Source organism: Catharus ustulatus, chromosome 22 (genome assembly GCF_009819885.2).
Source record: "Catharus ustulatus isolate bCatUst1 chromosome 22, bCatUst1.pri.v2, whole genome shotgun sequence".
NCBI lineage: Eukaryota > Metazoa > Chordata > Aves > Passeriformes > Turdidae > Catharus > Catharus ustulatus.
Window position 1 is genome coordinate 4852860 of NC_046242.1, and position 25809 is coordinate 4878668.

Sequence of the window (25809 nt, forward strand, 5' to 3'; positions counted from 1 at the left end):
GTCCAGCGCCGTACGGCGGAAGTGTCCCCGTGTTCCTCATAGGGATGCCGCTGGGCGCCGCCATGGCGGTGGTGGCGCTGCCCGCGGCGCGGTGGCGGTGATGGCGCTGCCCGTGGCGGAGTGGCAGGGCCGCACCGCCCGGCTCTGGGCCGCGCTGGAGCCGGCGCTGAGGGAGCGGCTGGCGGAGGCTTCGCTTCACGACGCGGTGCGGTTGGGTTGCGACCTGCTCCGGTGAGGCGCGGGCGGAGCGGGCCCGGCGCAGGGCAGTGAGGGGGCGTGGGGGACTGGAGCATCTCTCTTAATGTGTGTAAATGAAGGCGGGTGTCAAAGGATGGGCTGGGCTCTGCTCAGTGGACACGGGGCAATGGGCAGAAAGTGATACCGGGGAGATTCCATCTGGATAAAATTCCACCTTTCTACCTGACAGGAGGTTGGAGGTCGGCCTCGTCTCCCAGAAAAGACAGAGGCTTAAACTTTACTTGGGAAGGTTTAGGTTGGACACTAGTAAGAATTTCCTGGCAGAAAGGATGATGAGGCGCTGAGGGAGGTGGTGAAGGCTCTGTCCCTGGAGGAGTTTAAGGAAAGAATGGACATGGCATTCAGTGCCACAGTCTGGGTGACAAACGGGATCTGCCACAGGCTGGACCCGATGACCTCAGAGGTCTTTTCCAACCTAATTAATCCCGTGATTCTGTGGGTCTAAGGAAAAACTTCTTCCCTGTGCAGTGACCGCGCACAGATTGAGATGCGGAGTCTCCCTCACTGGGGATATTCCAGAGCCCTTTGGACAATCCTGTGCCGCAGGGATGCTGGACCACACCACTCCGAACTGATTTATCTGTGTCCCACAGGAGCGAGCAGGAGGAGGAGGCAGCCCTGGTGCAGTTGTCCCTCCAGGCACCCACGGACAAGAAGCCGGAGGCCGCGAGCTGGTACCGGGAGCAGGGAAACCGGGAATTCAAACAGGGCCGGTACCAGGCTGCCCTGAGGCTCTACTCCAAGGTAGGTGTAAGAGGATCCAGGGAGGGGGTCCCACATCACCTCCCAGCCGAGAGAGGGCCCTGCAGCCCCTCAGGGTTGGAGGAGCAGCTCCCTTGAGGGCAGCCCCAAAGAGGGGATCCTGCAGGCCCTGCTCAGAGGGTGCTGTGGGGGATCCCCCGAGGCTGCAGCAGGTCTCTGGTCTCTGCAGGCAGCAGCCCACGAGCTCCCTGGGAGCCCCGAGGTGTCCGTGTGCTTTGCCAACCGCTCGGCTGCCCTCCTCCATCTGGGGCACTTTGAGGTGAGTGAGGCCAGGGCAGCACCCACCCCACAAGGTCCTGGGTGTCCCTGAGGTGTTTGATTGTTAGAACAAGAGACAGCAGATCAGATGTGCTTCCCAAGCTGTGCTTAAAGCATCCCTAACTCAACTTTCTGAAGGGCTCCTACTTTGTTTCCATTTCAGGATGCTATATTTGGAATTAGTATTATTATGCATGTGGAATTTGCTGATTAGCACACCTAATTCTTCCATGAAGCTGTCTTAGGTGGAATGAAAGAGCACAAGCTGATTTTCAAGCCCACTTAAAAGGCCTCATCTTTGTTCCTAGGTTTGTTTGGAAGATATTGCCAGGGCTGAAAGCTATGGCTATCCAGACAGGCTGCTGCCCAAGATCCTGCTGCGGAAAGCTGAGTGTCTGCTGTGCCTGGAGAGGTTGCAGGATGCACAGGATATCCTCAGAGTGCTGGAGAATAAAATTTCTCTGGATGGGGTCATGACTGCACACCTGACACGGCTAAAAAAGTTAAGTGAGCTGAAGGTTAAATTAGGTGAGAAAGAGAGGTGTCCAGAGCCTGCACAAGAAGCACATGGTGGCATTCAAGGGGAGCCAGAGATCTGGGAAGAGAACAGCAGCATTTCAGGTGCATCGTCATCTCTGAGCTTGAGTTTTGATGCAGAGAGAGGACGTCACTTAGTGGCCTCCCAGGACATCGTGCCAGGACAGAGCCTGGTGAAAGAGGAGGCTTTTGTGAGTGTGCTGTGCCCTGGGGAGAGCCTTCCTGTGCAGGATGGTGACACAACGTGGGACACTCGAGCCACCAGCGCAGATCTTTACTGCCACCGCTGTCTGAGGGAGCTCCTGGCCTCAGTGCCTTGCCAGGGCTGCAGTTATGCCCAGTACTGCAGCCAGGACTGTGCAGACATGGCATGGCAGCAGTACCACAGGACAGAGTGTCCCCTGGGGGCACTGCTCCTCACACTGGGGGTCTTCTGCCATGTGGCCTTGAGGACTGTCCTGCTGGCAGGATTTGCAGAGGTCAGCAGGCTGGTGGCGTGGTCCCACCATGGGGACAAGAACCTTCAGAACCCTGAGGCAAGATGCAAACCTCTCAGTGAGGCACCAGCTGCAGGAGCTGGTAGCAGAGGTATCCCTGGGTGTGGCAGCAATGGTCAGTACCAGAGTTCCTACCAAGCTCTGTTCCACCTTTTGCCCCACACTGAGCAGCACAACCCTGAGCACAAGTTCCTCTGCACACTCAGTGTAATAACTGTATGCAAACAGCTGCAAGCAGCTGGCCTGGAGGCTGCTGTGTTGAATCAGGAATCATCTCAGCAGTGGTCCAAACCAAAAACATGTGAAAAAACCTCAGATGAATTGTCCCCAGAGCTGAAGACTGTGGCAGAAGCAATGCTGAGGCACGTGTTGCAGCTGCAGTGTAATGCACAAGCAATCACTGTAATGCAGGAGCTGGGTAAGATTAAAAAAATGTAAGCCTTGCTGTGTTGTCACAGAATGGTTGGGGTTGGAAGGGACCTCTGAAGAGATTCAGTCCATATCCTATGCCCAGGCAGGATCACCTGGAGCAAGTGACACAGGAACCTGTCCAGCTGGGTTTGGAATGTCTCCAGACCTCGCTGGGCAGTCTGTTCCAGTGCTTTGCCACCCTCAGTGGAAAGAAGTTTTTCCTCATGTTGAGGTGAAACTTCTTGTTTAATTTGTGGTTGTTACTCCTTATCCTGGCACCACAGAAAAGAGTCCATCACCATTCTCTGACACCTTTATTTGTGTATTTATTGGTGAGATCCCTTCTCAGTCTTCTCCAGACTAACCAAGCCCAGCTCCCTCAGTCTCTCCACGTAAGAGAGATGCTCCAGACCCCTCATCATCTCTGTGGCCTCCACTAGGCCCTCTCCAGCAGCTCCTTTTTCCTGTCCTGAGGGGCCCAGGACTATCCTCTCCTTGCCCATCTTCCTTGTGTGATGTGAAGAGATTGAATTCTCAGCTGTGAAAAGTTCCCACTACAGATGGAAATGACTTGTTTAAAATTTAATGGCCTGTCCCATGCTGGCCTGTTCCTTGGTGCACATGCAGAGTGTGTTTAGCTGTTATTTATTGCAGCAATATGCCAGGAACCTTTGTGCTGCTGCCTGCCATCGGTCACGATGCTCGTTGCAGAAATTGTGTGGGTTTGTGAGCATTCAATCTCAACCTGCTTGCTTTTCCTTTGTCTTCAGGGCCTGGAGATGGGGCTGTTGTAGATAAGAAGCCTGTGAGGCTGGCAACAGCCTTCTTCCCTGTCCTCAGCCTGCTGAACCACTCCTGCTGCCCCAATACCAGCGTGTCATTCAGTGGGACAGCCGCCACTGTCAGGGCGTCACAGCCAATCTCAAGTGGCCAAGAGGTTTTACATTGCTATGGTAAGCCCTAATTCTGTGTTTGTCTCAAGGCACAGACATCATTCACCTTTCCTCATCATGCTGATGGTTATTTATATCACAATTCTCATATAATTCTCATCTAATGTTGCCAGAGTCTTTGTTTAGCAGCCTTGACCAACATTTCATCTCTTAAGCCCACTGTTAGATTTTCAGCTGTGTCCTCCCCAAAATATACCTAGTCTCAATTGTAACAAAAATCCATTTATGATATTAAAAACTGTACCTGTTGAGAGGTCTCTACCCTTGCCATCCTTGCAGGGCCCCACTGGTGTAGGATGAGGGTTGCTGAGAGGCAGCAGCTTCTCAGTCAGTATTTCTTCGAGTGTCGCTGCCGGGCGTGCCTCGAGGAGTTAGAGTCTGGTGTCAAGAGTGTTCTGTCCATCAGAAATTCCTTCTGCTGTCCCAAATGCCAGACTCCAATGCAGGTAATTCTCCACAGTTATGACTGTGCAATGTATTGGGGTGTGTAAGGTTTGGGTCTGGGAAAGCCAAGAGGTGAAGACTTCACTCTGATCTCTGCTCAGATGCCAAAAGCCCCTGTTGAGTCAAGACAGTATCTCAGTGTTTCTTATAAAATCAAATAAGCTGATAACAGTTTATTAAAAAATCACTTTGTTTGGTGAACACAACTGAGAAACAATTTAGCATCTCTATAACCCAGAGCTAATGCAGATGGAGAGTAAGTTTTGAGTTGAACGTGAGCAGCAGTAATCACAAGGATGATTTCCACAGGGGGAAGGAGACACACTTTGCTGTTCAAATGAAGCTTGTGCAACCTCAGCCAGCAGAGATCACCTGTCTGGCCGTTTACAGGACCTTCAGCAACAAATCAAGAAAGCTTTAGACCTGCTGAGAGTCGGGAAGGCTGGTAAGGCTCAGCTTTGTGCCCTGAGGTCAGGAGCTGAGGAGCCCAGCTCGGGACAGGAACCATGAGATGGCACTGTTGCTCCTGCCACTGAGGTGCTGTGACATGTGGCCTGGTGTCCCTGGGGACTTCAGCTTTGGATTTTTTATACCCCCTGATCTGGGTGTTAATCTAAGTCACATATTGTTCCATAGTGAAGTAATTAAAAAGAAATCATGGTAACACTGGAGTTGGGCATTCCCAGGCTTTGTTTTCCTGGAGGGAGTTGGGCCAACACTGGGGTAGAATAAGCAGAGGTGCAGATGAAGTCTGTGTTGAATCCTAACCAAACCCCAATCAGCTGTGTAACATGCAAAGATGAGATTGGATTGATTTTATTTCGTGGATCATGGAAACCTGGAGATTGGCCACAGAGTGAATTTTATAACTTTTTTTTTTTTGTTAATAGCTCAGGCTATCAAAATGCTCATGAAGTGTCAGATGGATGCTAGAACTTTCTTGTCTCCAGAGCATTTGCTGATGGGAGAGATGGAGGATCATCTGGCACAGGTCTATGCTACTCTTGGTATGGCATTGTCCTCTCACTATCCCATGTTTCCTGAACTTTGAATTTAACATGACTAACTTTTTCTTGGACTGACCCTCATTTTTTCCCCTAGTTTTGTCAGCAGAGCTCTCAGAAAGACCAAACCTGTGTTCCCAGTAGCCAGTGAACAATACTATCATGTTCTTTTAGATTCCCTGTCCTGGTTCTGTGGACAGAGTTCACCACATTTTGGTGAACTCTGTCAGATTCTTTGGGTGGCAGTAGCTCTAGGAAGTATTTATTAATTTCTCATTATTTTGTTTTGCTTTGTTTTGTTTTTCCATCAGGGAAGTGGCAGGAAGCAGCCACACACCTGAAGAAGAGTATTGAGATTGTGGAAATGCACCATAGGCCATCAAGTGTAGAAACAGGCCAAGAACTTTTCAAGCTGGCACAAATCCTCTTCAATGGGTGAGTTTGGTTTCATCCTCTGTCCCTGCACCACTCCTGTGTGTCTGGCACAATATCAAAGCACCTTGAGGGTGTCTCACAGGACACAGGGCAGTCTAGCACAGCTACTCTCTTAGGAATCTGTTCCCCTCCTTTGTGCCTGTCTTTTTCTTCTCCCTGGCTCAATTTATTCCCTGTCCAATTGTTTTATTCTGTCAACTCATCACCCTTAGTGTTTATACCTCAGTTGTATAATGTTGCTGACATTTTCTCAAAGGAGGGAATGAAATCCTCTTGCTTTATTGGCAAGGAAATCCCCTGACAGCTTCTGAAAATCTCACAAGTCCCTTTAACCAAATTAATTTTAGCAGGAGCTGCAATGATGAAGTAGTGGGTTCCTGAATGCTCAAAGATAATGTGTTCAGGTTTTGTCCATCTCCTTACCCTTCTACCCCCCTCATCCTCCCTTTGCAGCTGAAGCAGACACAATTTTCCTGCTGCTGGAAGGCAGGGGAGGGTGGGATCTGTAGCCATGAACAAGTTTAGGTTTTTGTTAGGGAGGACTTAAAGGTTGTGTAAGTCAAGAAGCTGAATTAAGTATTCTGTGTGCTGTGTTCTTATTATCTTCCTCTTTCAGATTTGCAGTTTCTGAAGCTCTGAGCACAATTCAAAGAGCAGAGGGGATTTTGTCAGTGCACTTTGGTCCTCAGAGTGCTCAGATCCAGGAACTACAAGAGATGAAGGCCTGCCTGTCACAGCTTCCCAGAAACATCCTTCAGAGGACTTAATTTCCCTGTCAAAGGAAGCTGCAATGTGATCTTTCATCAAAGCTAAGTGTCATGTGGTAAGGTAGTCATGTAGTACAAGCTGGAAAATCATGTGTAACAGCAACTTGAATGAAGTCTTAAAATTCTCTTTGGTGAGCCTGTTGTAAATAAAATGACCAATTCTAACGTGAGAGGTGTGTGTGTGGTATGGTGGGAACAGAGGCTGTTGTGTAAGTTCTGTGTGTGGGATGGAAGCAAATGTTTGAGTTGCTTTTGTGTGAGATGTGACTCTCCCCTGTGTGGTGCCCTGTGCATTATGAACATACAGTCATCCAGAGCACGTTGCCTTCTATTTTTAATACTGTGAGGCACTTTCCTTCTTGCCACTGTCAAGTGGAAATGGTTGGAAGGGGTGAGGCAACAGCCTGGGCAGTGCAAACTTACAGTCTGTATAAGGGGGCACTGCAGAACATGGAGGGCTCCAGCACAGGTCTGTCATTGATGAGGGATTCAGAATCAACAACTGGTGTCAGGTTGGAAAACAGGATGGGGAACAATGCAGCACACACCAGATAATGTTTGCTTTCAGGACACAGAACTGCATTCCTGCTCTGGGGAAGTTGGGAGTGTAGGCAGACAACCTTTCAAGGGAGAATACTTGGGCTTGCTGAGATTAATAGCAAAAGCTCTTTTATTGCAGCATGAAGGCATAAGATTTGCAAGTTGTGTCTTTGTGCAGCAGAGCAGGGAGCCAGTATCCCTCCCAATATCACCCTTTCCATTTGGGCCCCACCATTGCAGATTATTGTGAAGGGATCTAAACACCCCTGGGATCCAGGATCTTGCCAATGAAGAGGAGGGTCCCAGTGGTATCATCCCTCAGTACAAGAAGGAAAGGTCTGTCCACGTGGTATTCTATGGGGAAGGTCAGACGAGCAGCATTGGCCCCAGGGTTTGGTGTGGATCTTTCCCCATCCTCACTAAGCTCCAGCACTGCCTTGTGTTGCACATGAGATAATCTCAGAGGTTTGGCAGAAATCTTGGAGAAATCAGGTGATGTGAAAAGTGATTGGAGCCCTGGAGAAGAAAAGAGAAAGTTCCATTAGCTGAAGGCATGGATTGCAGAAGGGGGAGCAGCACTAAGGTGTAATCCACGAGGGCAGGGAGCTGCTTGGGCAATTTTTTGGGGGAACAGGGAGAACAATCTCAGCAGCACTGTATGAGCTTGGTGGAGGGATGTGATAAAAAGCTGAGAAGTCCTGGATGAAGGTGATTTGGTTGCTGGTGAAATCTCCATAACCATAACTAACAACCCACCAGCTTCATATTCTGAGAGCAGGAAGCAATTTGACCCCTGCTTTGAGCCCTGGCGGCCTGCAAAGGGGGTGTGATGCACATACTTGTCTCCTTTAGTGTGCTGTCAAGTGCCTCTTCGTGGTTCAGCTTTAGTTTGGGCAGGCTTAGCACAGCATGGACTGTCTTCAGCTCCTTGTCCACATCGTGGACAAACTCAGAAGTGAGGCTTTCCTCAATCAGAGTCATGTTCTGGGTCACCTTCGTGGGCAGGAAGAACATGGCACTGACTCCCTCTGTCAGGGGCAGCTGGGCAATCTGCAAGGCCAGAAATAAGAGAGAGATAAGAAAGGGTCACATCAATAATCACAGTTTTACCCATCCTGTAGCAGGCAGAGGCCTGATTCTCAGGCTGGAATCTCAACTTTTTGAGTGAACATTTGATCTTTTTCCCTGTTTGCTTTTATCTGACATGATGCTTCCTGACACTTTTGGCTTTTTCCCCAGGCTTTCATCCATCCTTGCTGCACTCTTTTTGCTCTGGAAGTGCTCTGCTGAATCCTGCAGCATTGCTTTGGGGAATTCTCACTTTGAGCTCATGCTCCAGGGAAAGATTGGTTGAAAGAGGTAGAGATAGAAAAGTTTTGAAAGGTGTGCCCTGCCCTTCTTGCCCAACTTTAAGTCAAGCAATACAAGCTGGTAGGACCTGGGCATGATTTAAATTTTGGATTGCTTGTGCATAGCCTGGGTAGAAGCAGGATATCCTAAGAGTCAACACACCACCTTACAAAATAGGGATTGCAAAAGCAGCTGATGGGAGGAGCAAGGCTGGAATGGGTTAACAGGTAGGTGTAGCTGAACCTGTTCCTCAGTAGGTTTAGGAGATCTTAGGCAATATTTGGTGTCTGACCTTGCAGTTGAGTTCTGAGTCAAAACCATATCTGAGGATGGCTTTGGGGTCTGACATCATGGACACCTTCACAGTTCTGTCCTCGTCCAGGTGGAAGTCATTCAGGGCAGTCTTCTTAGTGTCAAACTTGGTTTTCCATGTCCCTGTTTTGTAAGAGAGAAAATGAAGGATTTTCTGGAATAATAGCATATGAAACCAGGCTTATGCCTGAGGCTGAATAATCTTGTGCTTTCATATACAGTATTTGTGCATTAAGGAGTTGAGGCATAACAGAGATAGAAATAGACTGATTTGAGCTACTGATTTACTGCCATCCTTAGCCCCTCCTTTTCATCTGAGAATTGGCTAAATGGCAAATAAATAATCAAGCCAGTGTGTGGGTGGAGTAGCCATTGGGAAGTTGATGTCTACTTATGTAATTACAAAACTATTTTAAAGGGTAACAGTTGTGTCAATGGATATAAAGTGCTTCTCTCCCCACCCTTTATTTTGCTCCTTGTCTCTAAGCAATGATTCTCCAGGACACTGGCTTACAGAGTGTTTAAGAACAGCTCTCTAGTATCATACTGTTCCTTCTACAGTGGTAAGAAGGCTCAGAATATTCTAAGCTGTTCTTTCCCTAAATGGTAATATCCCATCTCTGAATGGAGTTTTGTGAGCTTAAACTTCCTTCTCTGATTCTTACTGCAGACAGGTCAAGATTCACCTTCCCAAGAGTAATACGTAATTCCTCCCTCATGACCAGTTTTGTTCAGGTAGTGTGGTTTTTTTTTCCTTCCTTACTAAACATTCTCAGACACCTTCTTCTCACACTCTCTCTTTGACAGCCTGTTTGCTTTATTGGAAGTGAGAGCATTCCTTCACATCTAACACCTGCTTAATGGACTTTTTCTGTGTCCAAGCACACAGCATCCTTACCCTTGAAGAAAGCAGCCCCAGCAAGGAGAATGCTGACATCTGTGGGCATGTCCTTCATGAACCTCATAATCCTTCCCTTTGTCTGCTGTCGGACCCAGGTGTTGATTTCTTGGAGGTCCAGCTGGGTGTTGCCACTCAGTGCCCTCGGTCTCATCTTGTAGGACTTCTCGAGCTGGCTGTGAAATCCAGGCCTTGCCCTGAGTCCTGGGGAATAAAAACATGGATATTGCAGCTAGCTCCCTTATCCAAACAATCTCAAGGCAGCAGGTGGCAATCCAAAGCCCAGCAGCAGGTCTCTCATAAAATATCTCTGCCTGTTTGTCTACAGAAACCTACTTTGAAGAGGAATATCTGAAAGCACATTAAGGAAACTGATCCAAATCCTACAGCCACCCATGCTGGAGCATGGGATAACTTCTGAAAACTGAAAAAAGGAGATAAGAACTGAAGGCTTGGACACAGCCATTCCCACATCAGCCTTTCTTCTTTCCCCAGCCTGCTTTCTGAGTACAGCTTACTCAACCTATTGGATTCTTGGAACCAGCAGGTTCCAGAAGATAGCTCTTAGCATTCTCAGCAGATGTTTATTGCATGCCAGAAGCAGACATTTCAAATAGCTCTGCAAGGAATTAAACAAAGGAATATGGCTGAGTGTTATCACAAATAGAAAATATGATCTGTGGTTCCTGGAAGCCAGCAACACCTGCCAGACAGCCTGGAGTGAAGGCAAAATTATCAGCAAGTTTCTTTTAGGTCTTCTGTGAGTTAACTGTTCTGTCCCCAATGTCTTTGTGTGCATGTCTGGTCTTTTATTTAAGTGCACACAAACTTTCCAGGCTTTTTCTGGAGCAGCAAGAGCATTCCATGCCCTGTCTGCATCCTGGCTCAGCAAGATGTCAGAGCCAGAGCTGTTAGTGCTGTGTTCCTCAGTGTGTTTTTGTATATAAATATATATACACACACTCCCCCCCCAAAAATAACTACTGCTGACAGCTTTTTAGGTAAAATTTTATAGAGAGGAAGAAGGACTTTTACTTTTCTCCAGGATGACCCGGGAGGCACTTTTCATGCTCTTCTCTGGCCCAGTCACACTGCTCAGGAGGTCCTTGTAGGTGTCGTGCACCTCAGCCTTGTTGAGCAGGTCGTAGAAGAGAGCGCGGGAAATCACATTTTCAGTTCGTTCTCCAGCCCCTGCCAACGACCAGGAAAACATGAGGGAAGGGCTGCCAAGGCACAGGGTGAGTGTGGAAATGGGGCAGAGAACTCACCAAGTGAGAGAGCAGAAAGTGCAGTAGCCAGGCTGAAGGGAGACAGCAGCACGTTGGCCGTGGCTGTCCGGCTGGACTGCTGGCGGTACAGGTCATAGCCAAAGTTGGAGACTGCAGCTGCCAGCTTGTTCACAGGGCTCTTGTAGAATGGATCTTCCTCTTCCTCGCCAGCATTGGCTCCATCAGCTGTGGCAGAGTTCTGGCAGGTCCAGGGAGTGCTTTGGTTAGATTTGCAAGTGTGGTAAACACTTCATAGGCAAACAACTGCAGGTATTCTTCTATGAGCTACAGAAATATTGACTTCTTGATCTTGATTCTATTGATCATCTTATAGAGAGTGTAGGAAGAGTTACTTTAATGCCAAAGGTAGCACAGAGTTTGAAATTCTGCCTCCTGGTCATGCCCTGATGTAACTGCTGTGGTTTTATCCAGGTAAAGCAGGAGTTAGTCTCATTATGTTGCTAAATAAAATCCCAGTAATTTAGAAGTGTAGTGCTTAATCCTTCGGTAAGAATCTCTAAAATTAAATTACCTGCTCCACACCTCTTCCCCTCGCTCTCTTCATATTGTCTCCTACTCACCTGCTCAGTAGCTGAGTTCTGGGTTCTGCTTGGGACAGTTAAGAGACCCAGGAAAAGGAGAACCACTGGAATCTGCATGCCTGGACCTACAGAGTAAGAACACGACAGAGAGAGTTTGAGCAATCAGGAAAATACATCTCTACCACAACAATTCACTGTACCTGGCTGTGACAGGAGCTGCAGTGACAGATGCTGCTGCTTGTCCTTCCAGTTGTGAAACACACACACCTGATCTGAGCCAGGTTTCCTTCTCTAGTTGGAAATATTCAGCCAGACTGGCCCCAGTGACTTTAAAATTGGGCAAGCACACGGTGTGGGTGTGCCTGAGCACAAAAGCAGATGTGTGTGGCCCCAACCACACTGCTGCTGGCAGTCACTGAGTGCCAAGGTTCAGAAAAGCACCAAATCATTACTTCTGAGTCTTAGGCTTCAGAAAAGTTCAAGACTTCATTTATTAAAGGTACCAAATCCGTATTGTTGAATGGGGCAGAAGGCAACACTGACTGGTTACTGCTTTGATATACAAATTACCTGCCTCAGGCAGTAGTTTGTTGTTTCTTGTGTCTACATGTACCTGCGTCCATCCTTTGCTTCTTATTTGCAATCTGATGAAGTAAAATAGAAGAGCTTTCTTAAGAGACAATAAGGAAACCTAGAGAAGTGAAAGGCAGAGCTTGGCTTATTTGACATTTTTAATGGAGATGGGAGAAAAGCACCAAACTCCCCAAAGCTGTTCCTTCTGTGGAATCCACTTTTCATCACTGCAATTCTGGGATGAGTGGCCCTTCCAGACAGATCTGTCTGGTCCAGAGGGCACTGAGTAACCCAGGGCTTTGCTGTGGGTAAACCAGAGCTACTGAAGCGTCCTGCCCCAAGAACAGACGCCACTGAGGCTGGTCTGAAGCAATGTTTAGATAGATTCCCAGAAATTAAAGGAAGAGGGTTGTATTTAACTAACCCCTGTCATCCAGGCAACTAGAGAAATCAGAGGAAGAACATGTGTTTCAGATTAACTTCAGCTACAAAGAAAACACGCCTGCTGCTAGAAATACACGTGGCGACAACAGCCCCAGCTCGAGACCCTGTTCAGGCACAGTGAGAGGCAGTTTGCTGTTTCCCTTCCCTGCCTTTTCTTCTGGAGGCAGCTCTCCCTTGGAGAAAAAAGTATTACAGGGGAGGTTTTAAGCTTTCATCTGTGTTCAGCCAGTGTAACACAGAAGTGGTACCCTCTTTCCCCCATCACTTTATCCTGCAACCTGCTGCCATCCCAGCTGCAGAACAGGTGAGGTTTCTGCTGCAGAAGATGTGCATGAAGAGGATTTCCTGTCTGGTGTGTCTGGTGGTGTGATAGTGGGTGTGATGCTGGGATTGCTCCTGTCATTCCAGAGATTTACAATGAGATGCCAGAAGTCCTGCATGAGTCTAAGTCAACCAGACCTCAGCAAGGGCTCTGTGAGGATGCCTGTACCAAGCTGCACTCCTGCATGCTGAGAGAAGAGGTTTGGCCCAGTCTAGCTTAGAGCTGAAGCTTTTCCATGGAGCATAACCTTTTCTCTGAAGAAAAAGAAAATAATCTCAACACAACCTCTGCTTCCAGCTACACTGAGCTCCTGGGAGCATGGGAGCAGAGATTGGTTTTGCAGATTGTATTGTTTTTGCCAGCACTGTCACCAGCTTCATATTTCTCAGACTTTGCCAAAAAGCAATTTCCATTTTAAAAAGACAAAGCCTTTTGAGTTTGAATTGGCCTGAACATCTGGATTCTATTTGTATTTCTCTTAGCACACAGCCAGAAATGCAGAGAAAAGAATTTGGTTGGATCGGAGGTGGGATGGTTTCAGGCATGATATTAAAATCTGTGACTGCCTTGAAGGGGAAGAGAAGGAGCAGCAGCAAGTGATGGCACAGTCAAAAGGTACAGGAAGAGAAATGAGCTGAGAAGGAACTGTGTGTCTGGGAGTTGTCAATTTGGTGAAGGCCTGCAGGTGCAAAGGAAATATTTTACTTTCCACATACAGTGGTACAAGTCTCTCACATCACTCATAAACACTTCTGGCTTTAGAGGTGCTGTGAAACAAAACCCATGAGTTCAGACTGCTCACTCTGCTTGTTCCACAGCACCAGCTCCTGGAGCATCCTGCAAGCACCAGCTCCAGAGGATTGGGCTGGCACACCATCACAGACAAAAAACGTGTTCCCAGCTGCCAGGCAGATGTGTGAAAGGCAGAAAACCCACCCCAGTTCCCGAGCACAGCTCAGCCCCGGGGGCAAAGCTGATGCTGGTGGCTCCGGATCCTAGGTGAGGTCTCTTGGTGGGAATCCCACCTGCAGGAGAACCATTCTTCCCATTTCCCAGGTCCTCTGAGAGCTGCCCAGCCTCAGCCCCTGCCCTGTGCTCCCCTGGCCGCTGGCAGTGGCACAGGTGAGCTGTCCCTGAGCTGTCCCTTACCTGGGGCTCCTCTCGGCCGCTGCTGTCCGGGCTCCCAGCGGGTGCGAGGCGAGGACAGTGCGGCTTTGGTGCAGCCACATCTGCTTTTTGCTGCTTCCCCCAGCCCAGCCTTCGGCAGGCTTCAGGTTACAGCTTCCCAGGGCTCTCTTAAAGTGCTCTGCTCCCATTTTCTGCCGCTGCCACCTTCACCCTGAATTGCACTAATTTATTTTTTTCCTCCCACCCCAAAACAGATCCCCGTGCTCAGGGCAGCCTGGTGGGTAAAGCACAAATAGGAAAGGCAAACAGTCCCTGCTCTGTTTGAACAAGACTTTTATCCCAGCAGTTCTGCATTGGTCACATCAGGGAATTCCTTCTGTCTCAGAGGTATGGTTAATGCAGTAGTGTTTAATGGATTTATAGATTTATGTCCGAGATTTAATGGAGAGGCAGTGGAAACAGGATTCTGTTGTTTGAGGCAGTTAAGATGCTGGGAACTGCTTGTATCCAGTGATAGTTACTAGTTAACAAGAAATCATTAACTGGCCTAAAGTTTTTGGCTGTAAAGAAAGGCTAGAAAGCCAAGGACTTGTTAAAAAAGAAGATAAATTAAGGGAATCTTGTAGAAGCTTTCAGAATGATAAATGCTATGGAGAAAGGAAAGGGACAGAGGAGTTCCATTATTACTTTCCACAGAAGGCTCAAGGGGAGCACCACCCGTGCACATTTAAATCAAGGGAGTGTATTCTTAAACAAGTATTAAATTGTAAAACTAATGAGTTTTATCTATATGAGTTATATCTATAACTAGATATTGCAGAAGATTAAAGATAAATAGATTTGAGGGTAAAAAACCCAACCCAAACCAAATTAGTGGAAGAAAAGTCCCCTGCAGGCTATGAATGGTCAGCTGGGCAATACAGCCAGAGAACAGTGGGTTTTCCTTGTCCCTTGGCATTCTTTTTTTTTTTTCCTCAGCCATGGTTACTGGAAAAACCAGCATACTGGGCTAACTGGACATGTAGCTAAGCAGATCCAGCTGTTTTTATGTTGTGAAATGCTGGAAAGGCAGTGATGTCAGGGCCCCCAGCCTGGGACATCTTTGGGCTCTCTGCCAGCAGGTAATGAGGAGCTCATCCCCTGTGAGCACTGAGCTCATCCAGTCCCTCAGCAAAGGGGAAAGGGTGGGCTCAGAGATGCATTAGCTGCTGGTTTTGTGAGCCAGGAAAGCAGATCAGGTGTGCCCTGTGATTAGTCAGTGCTTCAAAGGCCACCTCTCCTAACAAGAGGGGTAGCAGCTCTGCTTTCAGCTGCTTCTCACCTTGCTCTGAGCAAAATCATCTGCAGAGAAAAAATTGTTATTCTTCCATTCTCAGCCCAGGAATGGGGGTGTTGGCTGTGGAGATGTTTTCTGGTGGTTTTCATCTTTTTGTGATACCTTGTTTGTGGTGTTAAAATGCCCTTTTTGGAAGGACCACTAGAGAAGTTTTATGTCTCGTCTCTCTCTTTAAATGAAAATCCTTCTGTTTAAATACAGGTTTGCTTTTAAAACCATTTAAATCAGAGTGGTAGTTTCATAGAATGTTATTACAGACCAAAGCCAGCTTTATTCCTGTAGGTGAAGGGCATCCCTGAAATGGTGCATTAAACTCATCTAACAAAATCAGTTTTGTTAAATCAATACAAACATTTCCCTGTTGTTCTGGTTTGGTCTCAGTATGCTCTCTGACAGGGTTCACCTCTGCTGTGGAAGTGGTGGTGATTTGAATTCGCTCTAGGTAAGGAAAAAAAAATACATCTAATATTAAAGAAACTGGGACTTATTTGATATTCTGAGCCAGTGGTGCAGATGGATAGAGCAGACACCCTGTGCTAGTCATGTCTTTTCAGAATACAGCTCCGTCAAAATGAAAGCTTTAGCAATGCAAAGTGGAAACTCCTGAGCAGGAACATTAATATTACTTTGCATTTTACAAACTGCCTCTTCTGGAAAGTCAGTGGAGTGAAAAAGAGTCTTGTGGTTGGTGTAACTGATAATTTGTTGAGCGAAGCACAGTCGTGGAGGGCTGCTGTACTGTCAAATAAGATGAAATTAATAGTTTGACAAGAATAGCTTGGAGGAGGAGTGATGGCAGCAAGACAGAAAATAGGAAATAAGAACCAAGCTGTTCAGGAAACTAAGAACAAGGGAAAGAACTTTATAAAAGCGGGAGCTGGAGGGCAGAGGCGTGAAAAGGAAAACTTGAGCTTCAAATTTTGCAGAGGTTGCAGTGCAACAGGGTGGCACTCGGGGAGGTTACAGTAGCCAAAGACTTACCTAAGGCATGGAATGGTATTTCTGAATGCTAGGAATGAATCTGTATAAATAAATAAGCTAAAATGTTCCCTGTGGGCTAGAGCAGTGCCCTCTAGTAAGAAAGGCTGAATTCTTGTGGGTTTACTTGTTAAAATTGCAGGGGCCTGTAATTACAGCTTCTTTCTGGAGGGTTTGTGTCATTACGTTGGTTAGAGGGGTAGGCATTATCTTCGGCCATTCTTCTCCTTTTAGACTGGAAGAAATGCATAATTGGAGGTTGGAGCCAGGACTTTTTATTCCCCAAAGTCGCCTGCATCCCTGAAATTCATGGTTAGTGAGTCAGTCCTGCTCTTATGCCAGCAGATGGTGCAGACTATTCAGGGACGGAGGCTCCCAGAAGCATTCTGCTCCTTCCTTTGAGGGAAGGCAGCCTTCCCAAGCCAGGAAAACACTGCCAGAAGGGCGGCCCTTGGGCTCTCTAACTGCTGCTCTGCAAGAACAGAGCACCATCCTTTTGACCCAGCAGCTGAGGGGGTTTGGAAGCAGAAATTCCTGTGGAAAGGAGTTGTTTTGTACAGAAGCACTCATGAGTTAGGCCTGTATATTTAAGTGGTAGGATGGCTTGGTTGGGTGGAGGGACCCCGAAATTCCTTGATAGAATCATAAAATGGTTTAGTTTGGAAGGAACCTTAAAGATCATCTTGTTCCAACACCCCTGCCATAGGCAGGGACATTTTCCACTATCCCAGATTGCTCCAACCCTTGTCCAAGCTGTCCTTGGACACTTCCAGGGATGGGGCAGCCACAGGTGCTCTGTGCCAGGGCCTCATGGGCTTTTAGGGCACTGCTGCATTGGAACAAGAACCCATTCAGGGGCTGTGATGATCTCTGTCCCCCTCAACCAAAGAGAAGCTATAACAGGACGCTGCCTTTTGCCAAAACAAAAGCAGTGACATTCAGCTACAGGTGTGAAAATCTTTCCTCCTTTCCCTGGAAGCTGTCCCAGCCATCCACAGCATGGATACTGTGGAGCCAGGAGTATCCCAGTGAAGAACAAATCACAGATAACAGATGCCAGATCAGCACCTTTGACCCTCTGGGCAGATCCCAGCATGTGTCAGGTTTTACCCAAGAGAAGGTTTAAGGGCTGTTACATCTTTGCTTATCCCTGCATTGCTGCTCACAGGCCAAACACTCTCCTGACCCTGTGCCACTGAGCTCATGCCCTAATTCAGGGGATTCTGCCATCTCACATCCCTGACCCAGAGAGCATTTCATCCCCTGCACTCTTGGCAGGGGAGAGACCCAAAACTTGTTGGACTCAGTCCTTGGAGAGTCTTTACAGATTTGCCATTTCACCCCTGATGTTCCCTGTGACAAGGTGTAGCAAAAAGCAGGTCATTTGCCAAAGCCCCTCTCTTTTCTTCTGTCATCCCCAGATTTTTTCCTCCCAATTTTTGCAATTACTAAATTTCTGTGCCTTTTTCCTTTCTCTGTCGGGTCCTTCAACGCAACACCTTCAGCAAATATATTCTGCTTTATTCTTTATTATTTCGGCCAACATAAAAATTACTAAAAAACACTTTATAAAACATGCCTTGAAAAATCTAGCATTACCCAGCCTCTAGAGGAAGGGCTGGAGAGAAGGATCCAAAGGGAGGGGTTTCCTACTGCAGAGCCTCCTACATCAGATCCAAAGAGCCAAGCAGTGGGAAAAGGGAATCTTTGAAAAGAGCCCATGCCTGGAAGTGGCTGTGACTCATCCTAGAGAACTGGTTTCTAGTCCAGTTGCTCTGGAGGTCGTTGTCTAGGTGGGCACAGATGGTTTTCAGAGGAACACTGAGGGATTCGTGTTCCCAGGAACTGCGGAAGGAAGAGCCACATTCGTACAGCCCTGGCTGATGTCCAAGCTGCCAGATGCTAATGATGATTCCAGGCTACAGGGGACTCTAATAAGATCTTAATGAAGACTCTAATAACAGTCTGGGGACAAGAAAGTCTCCCTTCCATGACTGAGAGCCCTGGAAGGGAAATCCAGGCAGAACAAGCTTTTCAGGTTCAACAGGGGGGAGCCTCAGCCTTGAAAAGCTTGTCAGGGCTGGAATGGGCTATCCCAGGACTGGTCTCTAGGGATCTGTAAAGGAAAACAGCAAGGAATTGCCCCCTGTGGCCTCAGAGGGGCAGGAGGCCTCTCTCAGCTGGTCCAGAGGGTCAGGCAGGAGTCCCAGAACACTCAGCTCTGCCCTCTGTTATTTGGGCACATGGTGCTCCTTGGGTTCCATGGCTTCATGGGAATCCCACGGCTCTCGGGTCTGGGGAGCAGCGTCTGGGTTGGGGTTCCGGACACTGCCAATAAAAAGTGGGATCCCTGTTTCATCCTCGAAGATGATGAAGATAAAAGGCCTGTCGAGGCTGAAGCCAGAGAATGAGCGTGACACCACAACACTGGTGACAGCAGATGCTTCCACCCCATCTTCTTTAAGCTCCAGGGTGGCCTGGTGCTGCACACTGGACACAGAGAGAGGCTCATCTGAGATCTTCTGGAGATTTGGGCTCATGAACAGCTCCTGGAGGCCTGCAGAGAAATGAGACCAAGTTGGTGCCATGAGTTCTGAGTTTTCTCAAAGCTGGCTGAGGAAAGCAATTCCCTGATCTGTTGCTCCATGGAGGACAGGAGAGCTGATAGCCAAGAGAAACAAAAATTCCACCTCTTTAAGGATAGTAGTGTAAGAACTGGAAGTCATCTGTAAAAAGGAGCAGCAAGTCTGAAGACTCTTTCTAGCAAGGCTGGAAACACTTTGACAGAGATAATTTTTTAAGCAATGCAGAACAAAGTGAACTCTTAAATTATTCTCATCTGGAAAGGCAGCACCTGGTATTTTATTTCAGCTCCATGTTTTGTGATCTGCATTTTCTCTGTAGGCGATTTCCATGTCCTGGACACTGAATTAAATGACAAAGAGACTGAGATTGATGCAGGAGGAAGTTGGTCTTGGCTACAATAGGAAGAACTCGTAAAACCTGTGAGGAGCTGTGAACGCTGCCTTCTCTGTAGTATCATCTTGTTGGAGCAAAACATTTGGTGCCAGGCAAGCAAGGAGTAAGGAGGAGGAGAGGAAGAAGAGCTGGGAGAGTTTGGAGTTCTGGAGCAAGCTGTGAGGCACAGCTTTAGAAACAAGGGTGGCAGCGAACAGATTGATCATCTCCTCTTGTTCTGTGCAAACCCTGCTAGAGGCCTTACCCATTCGGCTGAGAACCTGGTTGAGCTCCAGCTGGTAGTCCAACTTTATTTTGGGGATCCTCACTATGCTGGGCACCTCCCTGGGGAAAAGCCTGCACAGTTGTTTGTAAGGGAAGTTCTCCAGCACGTGAGAGGCATCCCAGGTGATCTGGTTTGGTACAATGACCACAAAACTGGCGTTGTTCTTAAAGGGAAACTTGGCCACCTGGAAATAAAACCAACCAGAGAAGAATTCAGGGAAAAGGAAGTCCACAAAGTGATGCTTTTAATTTAGTCTTTTTTTAATTGGTCTGCAGGGCCACTCTTGTTCTTGGCTGGAAACAGCCTGGTGAGTGTGGTGAGGAGGGATCTGAATCTTTAGATTTTAGTATTAGCCACTGGCTGGTAAAGATTGAGCACATGGCAGAGTAAAAGCCCATATGCACAAGTTTGCCACACTCTGGATTCTGAAAAACTCCAACAGCACATAGTCCAAGGGAATTCCTTTCCATATTTCCTCATTTATCTTTAACTCAGGGTTTTAAAACTCTATTAATTCCCAGTTAGTCAGCGTATCTCTTTGTGGTTTTTCCTAGAGATTAAAAGTAAAGATTCAACATTCTTGCTGGAAGCAAGGACAAAGAATGATTATTAAATTTTTGTGTGCTTATGCCTGTTAAAAAAAAAAAAAACATTTGGTTTTTTGAAGAGAATGCTTGCAGTTAGTAAAATACCACAGCAAGAGGAAATTCCGATGAAAATTTGCAGTGCTCCTGAGAGATTCCTACCTGAACCTGCTGGGAATCCAGTGTGAACCAGCTCAGGGGGTATTCATGAGCTTTCATCATCTCAACTGGGACCACAGACTTATAGTCAAGGTGGAATATACCTGGCCCAGTGAAGCTTGCATTAAACTTATTCCTCCAAAACCCTGTAAAAATAAAAGTTTTGAAAGTGAAGTTAAATTTGGGTAGAAAACCAGAAACTGCTGAGCTGACACTCCTCCTATCTGGAGTTCTCTAACAAGGCCAATAGTGACCAGGGAAGTGAAAATACAGCAAAGAGAAGTCAGTACCAAGGCTGGAAGAGCCCTAACAGCAGGAAACTCTTATCATCCAGAGAGAAACTATGGAATAACAAAAAGAACACGGATGAATCCTCATGCCTCAGCGTGGGAGACTACTGAAGGCTATGGAGATAAAAGAAACTATGTTTGTGCTTTGAAAAATGGGGAGTGTGCTGCAGAGGGGGAAACACTGCTCCAAGACCAAGGTAAAACGTTTGTAGATTTACACTGGAAGTGTTTGGTCTGTGCACAGCCCTCAGGAATTCAAAAAGGAAGATGTGGCCGACCACTGTGCTGCAGTCAGAGAGAAATCCACAGAAGCTGCCTCTGAGCTCTGTGGTGGGTGTGCAGTTAGCTGCAAACGACCTGGTTCATCATTTAGGTTAGAAAAGACCTTTAAGATCATTGAGTAGATGAGCAGGGATGTGCCACTGCCTGGGATCCTGAACCAGGAGGCAAAGATACTGCAGGTCCCACCTGCTGTGTCCTGGCTCTGCTGTCAAGTAACATTTTTAGCGCATGTGAAGCAGTTTGGAATCATTACTGTAAAGAAATCTAAGCAAGAGGAACAGCAGATGCACAAGAACAAGCAGATTGCCTAGCAGGAAGCGAGGAGAGGAGATGCTGTTCAGCTACAGGGCTTGCAGAAAACTGGAGTTCTAACTATTTCCTCCTGAAAAAATAAGGCAGGCCTGTGGAGCTCACCGTGGAAATAGATGGCATTGAGCAGGAGCATCACTGCGTCTTCAGGGAGCTGCTTGAGGAAGGAGGGGATTTGCCCATGAGTGGCTTCCTTTACCCAGTTGTTTATGGCCACCAGGTCGTCCTGATTGATCCCAGAAAGGGTCTTGGGCTTTGCTCCATAGAATTTCTCTGAATCCTCCAGGAACTTCTGCTTCACCTCAAACCCTGGCAAAGGGGAGGAATGATGGGAAAGGTTTGCTCAGCGTGGTACGACACTCCCCAAGAGGAGGAAGCAGGGGAAATGGATGTCTCTTCATCACTCTCTGTGTCTGGGAGGTTTATCCTACACCAGTCCAGCCCCCCCAGACCACCCCTCACCTTTCTGCAGGTACAGACGTGAGCCAAGGCTCAGGGTGGACTCTGTGAGCCTCCTGCGAAGGGTGCCCAGCATCTGGTGGAGGCAGGGCACGGACTCCAGGTGCATCACCTGCAGCAAATGCTTCTCTGTCTCATTTGCTGCTCCTAAAAATCAAATTCCTGTTAGGTGTCATGCCCACAGAGTGGAAAACAGGAATGTTACTCTGGCTGCCTCTTGTTAGAAACATGCTGTGCCTCACAAAAGAGCCTGCAGAAATCTGAAAGTCGGAGCCTCAGAGGGCAGCTTCAATTGTAATCATGCCTAATTAAAGCTGCAGGAGCAAGGATAAGTGGAAGGGGCTGTATTTCATTTGCGTCTGGCACACTGGCTGCTCGTGCCTCTGGGAGAGGAAGTGGGGAAGGGCAGGGAATGGTGGTTTTGCCACTAAGAATTACCCAGTGCCAGGTGAGACAAGGCCAGGGCGATGCTGAGCGGGGACAGGATCACGTTGGTTCTGTTGGACTCCAGCTGCACCTCTCTCAGGAGATCAATGCTGAATCTCATCAAGCCATCTGCCAGCCTCTGGCTCTTCTTCCAAGTCATCTTACAGCTTTTATCTCCAGCCTCTCCTTCCTCTTCAGAAGAGGCATTTTCCCCAGGTAATTTCTTCTCACGACAACCCTCAGCCCCAGCCACGGCTTCATCTTCTGAGTTCCAATCATCACTCATGTCTGGCAGGGTGGTGGTGAATGTTGACATGGATTCATTGTTCTCCTGGAAGCTGTCATAAATAAATTCTACCAGCTTTCCCTTTATCAGGGGTGGGACGATTTCTGTCGCAGGCGACTGTAAAATTCCAGCACTTTTTGGATCCTGGGGAGAAACAAGGATAGCAGGGAAACCAAGAGCACAGTGACACCCTCATGGCTTTCACTGCACATCTAAATGGGCTGAGAAAACTGGACAGAGCTGGACTCCTGTGCTCTGGTGGTGGTTTGGCTTCAGTTTCCCTTTAACCCTGAGGACAATGATGTGAGGGAATGGCTTTGTTTAAGGGAAGGTCTTTGTATCCTGTGAAAATGGGCCCAGTGAGGGTCTGGCAGTGGCTCCTCCTCCACTCACTCTCAGGAAAGCTTGAGGGCAAGACCCACCACCAGCTCAGCACATGTCCTGTGCCTTCAGCACTTACAGATCCTCAGCCTTGATTTCATCTCCCCTCACACATCTCAGCAGTGCTCACCTGCCTCTCACTGGTCAGTCCCTTCTGTGGCTGTCACAGTCCTGATCCAGTTTGGCTCATTTCCTCCTCCAGGCATCTGTGTTTTCTTGACCTGTGTGTTCTATTCCATCCTTCTTCTCTCTAAATCTCCTCATTTTCCACTCCTCTAAGCTTTAGCCTTTAGCACTGGCACTACTCTCCTCACATTTGCATGGTCTGAAACATCCCAGGCTCAAGGGGTTGGATCACTACAAGTCTTTCTCCCTGTCATCCTCACAGCTGGTGGTTTCCCTCACCTTTCCTTATCAATCAGAAATCAAATCATCCACCTGCCAGCCCCTGGTGTTAATTCCAAACTCTGCTCAGTTATTTAGGGTGGAGCTTCCAACTTGAAGGAGCACAGCATTGGCAGCAGCTGGGAGTAAAGCCTGATTTAGATGGACTTTCTCATGGCACTGGCACTGCCTGGGCTCATCCTTTCTCAGGAAAAACTGCAAATCCACAGCACAACTTCAGAACCCATCAGTGCTTACCTTTGGCTTCCCAATTTTGCCCAGGGAGAGATGCCGCTGGTCAATGGAATGTACTGGCTGTGGGGAAAAAAAATCAAAAAATAAACAAAGTCAGGTCCCTCTGAATTTCCAGAGTTTGTCTTCCCTGCTCCCACTGCAATCCTGGCTGTAGCAGTCCCCACAAGGCACAGGCAGGATTTGGGATGCAGACCCAGGGGCAGTGGGGTCTGATATGGGGAGGTGGAAGTGAGGAGCAGCTGGGAGACTCTGCAAACCCTGGGCTTGTTTAGAAAGGGGTCAGGCAGTCTGGCACAAAATAATGGATCCTTTTGAGAGTGACCTGTGGGGTTTTGCAATCTCAGTTCTGACAGGGATCCAGATTTAAAAGTGAGGGGGGGAGGAAAAACTTGCTTTTCAAAATTCTCCTGAAGGTCATGGTCACTAAATACAGTTGAGGTCAAGTTCCAAAAGAAAAGTTTCTACGGAAATATGAATAATAAAAACATCCACAACTATTTTAGCTGGGTAAAAGATTAGAAAGTGAGCTGGTAAACCCCCCACCAGTGTCCTCCACCTATCTGCCTTGCAGGGCTTCTCTGGGTGGTATTTGCCCCATAGTCTGGCTCAGGGAGCCACCACACTTCCCTTGCTCTTTGCTGGAATAGCAACTTACCCTTGGGAGGCTGTGCAGAGCAGCCAGGCAGAAAAGCCCCCAGAGGAATCCCATTTTCCTGGAACAGAAGGACCAGCACAGAGAGGAGTTATTTCCAGCTGCGAGCTCAGCCTATTCGGGTCTACAGGGAGAAAATTATCAACCTGGCCAAACAGGTTGGCACAAGAGCTCGTGGAAAGCAATAGGGAGATGAACAATGCTGCAAAGAAACAACACAGGGCTCCTGGGTGTGGTGCCAAGGCAGGGAAATCAGAGAGGAGCAGGGGCCCGCAGCGGAGCTGCAGCCACAGCCAGGCTCCGCTTGGATCCTGCCTGTCTGACCCTGCTGCCCTGCTTTCTCTGCATTGCAAATGGTATTCCCCTAATCAGTGCTGCACACACTGTGCCTCTGGAAGGAGACAAGAGCCTTTCTGCTCCTTTCCCATGGAAACCAGCGAGATACAGGCACAGCATCCTGAGCTGTGCCCCTGGCTCTTGGGAGAAGGGCTACACTGACCTGCAGGTGCTCAGCAGTGCTGTCTGGGAGGGGATTTGCAGGTAGAAGTGCAATACCAGAGCAGTTTCTCAACATGATGACCTGGAAGGGGGAGACCTCCCCTTCCCAGCACTCATCTTCCCCTTTTGCTGGCAAACCCCGCCTCTCACCCTTCCGTGCCCCAGTTCCAGAGTGGGACAGTGGGATCAGGGCTTCCAGGGTCACGGACAGAACCCCACCCATTCCCTGGCCAACGCTTCACCCAGCCACTTTTCATTTTCAGACAAAAATAAAATATCTTCTCCTTCTCATAAAACCTCCACGCCAAAGCCCAGCCCCCTGCATGGCGTCCACATTGAATTCCTGGGGCTGCTTTTGCTCTCCAAGCAGTCCTTACTTCACCCAGAGCTGCTGGGCTGAGATCCCCTGGCAGAAGATAACTTGAAACCATTTCACTCCTCCCCTTCCTTCACCCCAAATCCTGCACTCACATAAAACCCCAAATACTCCTTTTCCTCCCTGGTGGTGCCCATCCTTTAACCCTCTGCCAAATTCACCCCTCTGTCCCAGAGGGCCGTTAGAGGAGCCCTCATTTCTATTAAATCCTTTGATTTGTCCCTTACCTGAGGTTGTTCATGTCCACGTTGGAGCTGGCACCTGCTTTAGCCTGTCCTGCAGCTCTGCATGGGGCACACACAGCTCTTGTCCAGCCCCCCTTCCCAGCAGCGACCTTCAGCACCACCCCCTGTTTGAGAATTTGGCAGGCAAATATTGACCTACAGCATCCGGTTAAACATTTGGTTGGGGGAGAAGAATGGATTTGTGGTGCTTTTGGAAAGAGAGACACACTTTTGAGCTGCTGTACCTTCAAGACAACCTTAACACCGAGTTTACCAGATCCAAAACTCCCAGCAGCAGAAGTAATTTGCAAGCGGCTCCACTTTGCATACACTCCCTGTGCTAGGAATGTTCTCTTTTATTCATAAACTTCAGTGAAAATGCAGGGCTCGGTGTTTATTGCCACAGGGCTCTCTGGTTTGGAAATTTTCTTTGCTGAAACCCCCAGCTCTTCCCTCCTGGAGTCCCAGCTGCTGCTGCAGCAGAGGGCAGGGACCCAGGGCTGCACACAGCAGGCTCTGATGGCCAGGCCTGGCTGAGCCAAGAGCAGCTGTCCCTCCCCTGGGGCACAGCACGCCCCAGAGCTCTCCCAGGGCAGCTGGTCCCGGTGTCCAGGGCATGCACACACTGCTGGGGCACAGAGCAAAAGTCTTGGGGACAGGCAGGACTCCAGCACACCTGCCCTGGGTGGATTTGTGCCAGGAGCAGAAGTGATGGTGATCCCTCCTGCCTCTGCCCATGTCCTCAGTGGGAGAGGAGTCATTGAGCACCAACAGCATCTTCCACTCATCCATTCCTTGAAGGAACTCTTGGTTCCCAAGCTCATCCCAGACAGTGGGTGACACATCTGAGCTCTGCAACCACATTTGGGATGTGCTGCTGCAACACAGGGAGCAACTTCCCCTTAGAAAGCAAATCCTGTGCAGCAAGTCTATCCCACATCCAGGGCTCCCCCAGAACCCAAGAGGAGCCTGAAGGAAGAGGT

At 48.3% G+C, this 25809-nt stretch overlaps 3 protein-coding genes across 4 annotated transcripts; 1 reads left to right on the forward strand and 2 right to left on the reverse strand.

The window, feature by feature from the left end:
- Positions 1–58: 58 nt before the first annotated feature.
- Positions 59–6496, forward strand: SMYD4 (SET and MYND domain containing 4). Of its 2 annotated transcripts, none has more exons than XM_033078351.1 (10): positions 59–231; positions 852–1002; positions 1190–1279; positions 1587–2730; positions 3494–3676; positions 3956–4122; positions 4430–4565; positions 5011–5127; positions 5436–5559; positions 6176–6496. In XM_033078351.1, exons 1-10 carry the CDS (start codon positions 101–103, stop codon positions 6324–6326), a joined length of 2394 nt encoding a protein of 797 aa, XP_032934242.1. In that variant the 5' UTR covers positions 59–100; the 3' UTR covers positions 6327–6496. The 2 variants fall into 2 exon arrangements, with proteins under 2 accessions (XP_032934242.1, XP_032934243.1); XM_033078352.2 differs by having other exon boundaries at positions 101–231; positions 1587–1899.
- A 477-nt stretch (positions 6497–6973) lies between these two features.
- On the reverse strand, positions 6974–13862 carry SERPINF1 (serpin family F member 1). Its single transcript, XM_033078355.2, has 8 exons — positions 13725–13862; positions 11276–11361; positions 10695–10893; positions 10462–10617; positions 9427–9630; positions 8509–8651; positions 7706–7916; positions 6974–7382 (listed from the first exon to the last, which is right to left on the reverse strand). Exons 2-8 carry the CDS (start codon positions 11351–11353, stop codon positions 7123–7125), a joined length of 1251 nt encoding a protein of 416 aa, XP_032934246.1. The 5' UTR covers positions 11354–11361; positions 13725–13862; the 3' UTR covers positions 6974–7122.
- A 3675-nt stretch (positions 13863–17537) lies between these two features.
- On the reverse strand, positions 17538–25618 carry SERPINF2 (serpin family F member 2). Its single transcript, XM_042779908.1, has 10 exons — positions 25555–25618; positions 24830–25166; positions 23732–23789; positions 23080–23136; positions 21783–22200; positions 21348–21491; positions 20991–21194; positions 20008–20150; positions 19241–19445; positions 17538–18574 (listed from the first exon to the last, which is right to left on the reverse strand). The coding sequence occupies exons 1-10, from the start codon at positions 25616–25618 to the stop codon at positions 18249–18251; spliced, it is 1956 nt and encodes a 651-aa protein (XP_042635842.1). The 3' UTR covers positions 17538–18248.
- Positions 25619–25809: the final 191 nt, after the last annotated feature.